This window comes from Gossypium hirsutum, chromosome D07 (assembly GCF_007990345.1).
Source record: "Gossypium hirsutum isolate 1008001.06 chromosome D07, Gossypium_hirsutum_v2.1, whole genome shotgun sequence".
In the NCBI taxonomy this organism is placed as follows: Eukaryota; Viridiplantae; Streptophyta; class Magnoliopsida; order Malvales; family Malvaceae; genus Gossypium; species Gossypium hirsutum.
Genome location: NC_053443.1, coordinates 58165277 through 58170961, shown reverse-complemented (window position 1 = coordinate 58170961; position 5685 = coordinate 58165277). Strand labels below are relative to the sequence as shown.

The following is a 5685-nucleotide window of genomic DNA, read 5'->3' as shown; positions in this document are numbered from 1 at the left end:
ATTGATACTTTTTCCAAGAATTTCCTGATTTACCCTTAGATTCATGACGTGTCAATCAACAAAGCTTTTTTTTTTACTATTATTATAATTTCAAAATATAAAAAGAAAGAAATAAGAAGTCAAGGTTTTTCATTTTTATTTCATTACATGCTAAATTTTTTTGAATAATCTCATTATAGGTTCGGATTATATCTGTTCTTTTTTAACATAATACTTAAAACTACTCATAACCCCTTCTCAACTTATAAGTAGGAAGATAACGCACTTCAACGCATCAAACTTATAGCGGCGGAGCATAGTGGAGGATCATGGTCACCTTAAAATGGTAAAATTTTAATTTAGGCCCTTTTATAATTTATAAAATTTTAAACTAGTAATGGTAAATTTACATTTTACCCCTCAAAAAATAATAAAAATTTGATTTAACCCTTTAAAAATTATAAATATATAGACTTATTAAAATGATAAAATTATATTTTTACTATCGTAAAAATATACAATTTAATTCCAACCCCTCTTAAAAAATTTTCAGGCCCTGCCACTACGAACTTATGTCCTCTTATATTGGTAACAATGCTCATACCAATCGAACTAAAACTCAATCGTCTATTCATGCCAAATTTAAATCTTTTTAACTATTTGAAATATTATAGTATTTTTTATACAGAAATTAAATTATATGCATTCTAATGTTTATTTCATTTCATTTTTATCTTAAACTATCTATTTTAATTATTTAGCATATATATTTATCTATTTAAAAATAATTTACGTTACCATTTAAAATTTTTATCTAAATTTCGTATGTATTGGATATATTTTATTATTATTACTTTCAAACCTTATCTTTCATTATTTGTTATATATTATTTTTAAGCATATATATGTGTTTTAAATATGTGATTTTCGTACGTATATAACGATGTTGAACCTACGATGAACATGGTCTAATAATAAATTTAGCCCTTAATAGTTATATATTTTGTCAATTTGGTCTTTATTTTATTTTTTTAACTAAATTTGACCATTGATCTTTTAAAAAAACTTGAACTGTTTTTTCAACGAAAATACTAGCTAAAATATTAATTTTTTAATGATGTTGGCATAGCAACTCGTGTTGCATTCCATATGTACTTCATGTTAACATGACACTACTTTGTTTTATATGTTATATTAACAAATAATTTAAAATTATAAAATTATCCAAAAAAGAAGTTTATTAAATTTTCAAAAAGATAGCACAAAGTGCACGTGGATTGTCATGCAGGATGACATGTTTAAAAGTTTAACATTTTAGTCTGTATTTCTGTTAAAAAATAACAATTTGGCCTTTTTTTTGAAATGTCAAATTTGTTTAAAAGATTGACGACCAAATTTAGTTAAAAAAAATTACGGGTCAAATTGATAGAAGATGTATAAATTGAGAAAGATTTTATTTTTAAATAAAATCCAAAAAGAAATAGTTATTTGACGAGGTCAACCTTGTCGGTGAGGAAGAAAAAGAGGAATTAATGGAAGCCACTAAAAATTACGCAAAAATTTGTTGAAATTATTTTTGGATTGTGCAAAGCAAAAATACAAAAATAAAATAGAAAAAAGAAAAAGTAAGGATGCGTCAGCCGTTGACTTCTTAAGCCTTTCTTCTCGTACATTTCAAAATAAATTAAAAAAAAATTTATGTAGAACATTTATTATGGCCAATTAACAAAATAATAATTAAAATTCATCACCCATTGAAAATATAATATTACTCAAGATAATAGTATTTTATTAAAAATAATTAAATTTTATTAAAAATTAATTTTAAAAAAATTTAAATTATTATTTTTAATGAAAATATTGACTTAAACATTAATTCTTTTAACAATGTTCGCATGGTAACCCGCAACCGTGTAACAGTGGTAGTCTACATGTATTTTATATTGGCATAACACTATTTATTTTATATGTCACATTAAAAAATATTTTAAAAATATTCAAAAAATAAAAAAATTTAGCATGAAGTACATATGAATTGTTATGCAGACTGCTATTTTTAAAATTTTAACATTTTAATCAGTATTTCAGTAAAAAAATAACAACTCGACTATGTTTAAAAAGCATATAATCAAATTTGATTTTTTTAAAGATTAAACATCAAATTAACTAAAAAAAATCAAATTAATAAAATATGTAAATATTAAAAAATAAATTTCACATTATGTCAAATAACAATAATAATTAATATAGATAGAATTAAGTAGGGCTAAATCAAATTTATATCTAATTATTATCTTAGTACTTATTTCTCTTAGCTAGAATAGATTAATGAAAACTTAAGTCTATATTATGTATCATAATGAACCCTTAAAATTTGCTCCAAAATAAAAAGAGAGATTAATAATGCAAGTGTAGAGCTTCTCATTGAACACATGGGATTACCTTAGAGAAAAGAATGTAGTTGGGGCCAGTTTTTGAAACCCAAAGTTCAAAGGTAAAGGCCCATTCAATATTAGAGACCACTTTTCAAAAGTCTTTAAATTTGGTAATTTTTTTCAATTCAGTCCTTGATTTCTTTATCAAAATTTGACAACCTTTTTCAGTTTTGATTTATGTGATCACGTGATACTTTGATATTATATCGCTTCATCACCTAAAAATGATAATTTTTTATATAAAAAAATATGTATATATATTTACTATAATATATAGGTGTTGTTAATCCTTGTATTTGTATAGAATTTAAGATTTGGTCCTTGTATTTTAAATTTTAAAAGTTCAATCCAACTATTTTTTCAATTTAAAAAAATTCTAGTTTAAGCATTACTATCGTTGATAGTTTTCTGTCAAAAATTTTCTATCAATTGTATTTTACATCATATGAGAATAATTTAATTAAAATTTTAAATTGATAAATTTTAGGAGAAAATACTTACAATTTTAATAAACTTGAATGAATGATGGTATCACATGGTAAAAATCAAAGAGTTATAGGTGGATTTTGATGTTTTAATAAGTTGAAAATGTGCCATTTTGTTTAAGTTGATAGGTGAAGGTGGATTGAGCACTTCGAAGTACATAAATGGCCAAAACCCAGAACCAATCTAATATTGACAAGTCAGGATTTCATAAGAGATGTGTCCCCCCTTGATATGTGTGACTAATTCTTTACAAATTTCGATTTTTTTATCTGATGCTGATACCAAGGTAGGCCAGTAAGATGAAAATGCTGACAAATTGCCAATTAAATGTGTTGCTCATCTTCCTATTTACATCTTCCATCTATATAAACCTTTGGGTTCTCTTCAAATTTTCAAAGCAACCACACCAACATAAAACCATCTTTATTGTTTTTAATTTCCATTTGCGTTGTAAAGTTATTTTAAGTTTTCAACAATGGCGACCAGTTCTGAGAATACCATTGCCAAAGCTACTCAAGAAGTAACCAATGATGAAAAGGAAACAAATGGAACTGAGGAAGTTGCAGTTGAACCAAAAACTGGGGTTTCTTTTCCTGTTAAATTGGATGATGGGAAACAGCTCAATTGTGTTGGTCTTAGGAAGAAATCCATGTTTGGATTGGACATCAAGGTTTATAGCTATGGTAAATCAAATGAATCATGGAACTTACTTTTACTTAAAAATTTGTTATCGGTTAGATTAAAAAAAATTAATATTTTTGATTAAAAAGTTTATCTATTTCTATTATTAAAAATTAACATGACAAATAGAGTAACTATATAATTACAGTTCTTCATTTTTATGTACAGTGATCAATTTTTAATTATGGAAATGAATAAATTTTTAATAGAATGATCAATTTACTCTTTGATCTAATATTCATGGACTAATTTGTCAATTTTTTGAATAGAAAGAATAAAATGCATTCTGACTCTTATATTAAGAACTTCTATGATACTTTTATCTCAAATGATTGTATTGCATAATAGTGAATCATGTCATTGTTTAATTTTTTTTAAAGGAATGTACGCTGATAATGAGAAGCTAAAAGATCTGTTGAAGTCAAAGATTAAGAAAGCCCCAGAAAAACCCACAAAAGAGCTCTATCAAATGGTGATCGACAGTGATGTGGAAATTATGGTAAGGTTGGTGATTGTGTATTCAAGCCTCACCATTAGCATGGTGAGAAAGAACTTTGGGGAAGGTCTAGGAGCATCCACCAAGAAACTAAATGGTGGGAAGAAGAATGATGAGCTAGCCAACAAGTAATAACTCGTTGCTCCGATTTTTTATTTTTCTTTAAGTATCCGAGTTTTGAATTAACTTTTTCTATTGATGATAGGGTTATGGGACAAGCATCAGATGATATCAAGCTTACACCGGGTTCTCTTATTGAGATTTCTCGGCTTCCAGGCTTTGTTCTTGAAACAAAAGGCGAGTATTTGAAATTGAAATTAGGGATGATAATAGAGTGGAACGAAGGTAAATTTTGTTAAATTCACTACTGCTCCGCAGTTATCACGATTTACTCCACCACTTTCCCTGCTCTACTATGGACGTATAATCTTAAAAACTACTATCATCTCCAAAAATGTTTGATACATTCATCCCCAACCTAACTCAACTCCACCCCGTCCCATCCTACCTCACTTTAATTTAATTTTTGCTAATTATTTTTAATATTTTCAATCTTTTTTAAAGCAAAGTATGTATTTAAACATAATTCTTACAAAAAATTACACATAAAACATATGAGTTTTTCTTGACACTTTATTACAATTTTACTTTAACAATAGTTATATATATAAGGGTAAAATGATAAATTCATAAAGCGGGGTGAGGTGGAGTGAAATGAGACAACTAATTACTATAACCGTCCCATAATCCATACCCACTATCTCCCAAAAAAATCTACCTTATCCTGTCTCGTATGCACTTTTTAAGAAAAAATCCGTCCAATAAAAATAAATTAGATTAGAATTTGTCTAACGAAATGTGTTTTACCATCTCTAGATGAAATAGTAATTGCAGAAATGTGACATGTTTTTCCAATGGTTAATGGTTTGCAGTGATGGGCGAAGTGATAAGCAAGGTTGAGAGTGAACTTCTATGCAGGGCTTATATCAACATGTATATAGGAGATGATCCACTTGACAAAGATGCCAAAGATAAGTTTGGGATCTCCTTGATTTCCCTCTTCTAAATTTCTAGGTTTATGGAATAAGGCACTGTTGGTTAATAAGATCTATGATTATGCAACAATGGCTATGAATGTGAATGTGATATTAGTATTGATTCCGTATTAATATGAGATATGTGTTACACGGATGTGAATGTATACATTTCTAACATTTAATTGATTGTCACAATCAAGTCCTAGGCATTGCATTGAATGCTAGGAATTTGTAAGTTGGCACATGTACTATGTCACCGTTATCCGAAAGTGACCTATTCGGTTTGAATTCTGAACAATCTTTACATCATATTTTTCACTCCATCCCATTAAATAGAACAAAACTTGATTTGATTTGAAAAAAATAATTTTTTTTCTAATTTCGAGTTAATCGAATCGAGTTATTCGAATTATTTGAATCAACTCGAATAACTCGATTCGAGTTTCGAGTTGAATTTCAAAATTCGAATAACTCGAATAATTCAAATAATTCGAATAATAGGTTGGTGTAAATACTTTTTTGGTCTTTGTCAACTTTGAAAATAAGCAAATTGGTCTCTCTCAATAAAAAT

The 5685-nt window shown here is 27.1% G+C and overlaps 1 protein-coding gene across 2 annotated transcripts; it reads left to right on the top strand.

Annotated features, from left to right (window-relative positions):
- The first annotated feature begins 3278 nt into the window (after positions 1–3278).
- Positions 3279–5423, top strand: LOC107926449 (fatty-acid-binding protein 1). 2 transcript variants are annotated; one of them, XM_016857300.2, is made up of 4 exons: positions 3279–3583; positions 3962–4205; positions 4283–4374; positions 5010–5423. In XM_016857300.2, the coding sequence occupies exons 1-4, from the start codon at positions 3376–3378 to the stop codon at positions 5141–5143; spliced, it is 678 nt and encodes a 225-aa protein (XP_016712789.1). In that variant the 5' UTR covers positions 3279–3375; the 3' UTR covers positions 5144–5423. The 2 variants fall into 2 exon arrangements, with proteins under 2 accessions (XP_016712789.1, XP_016712788.1); XM_016857299.2 differs by having other exon boundaries at positions 4283–4422.
- Positions 5424–5685: the final 262 nt, after the last annotated feature.

Coding starts and splice junctions, on each gene's coding strand:
- LOC107926449 (XM_016857299.2), top strand. CDS start 3,376: ATGGCGACCAGTTCTGAGAATACCATTGCCAAAGCTACTCAAGAAGTA. Junction 3,584..3,961: donor CATCAAGGTTTATAGCTATG/GTAAATCAAATG, acceptor TTTTTTTTAAAG/GAATGTACGCTGATAATGAG. Junction 4,423..5,009: donor GATAATAGAGTGGAACGAAG/GTAAATTTTGTT, acceptor AATGGTTTGCAG/TGATGGGCGAAGTGATAAGC.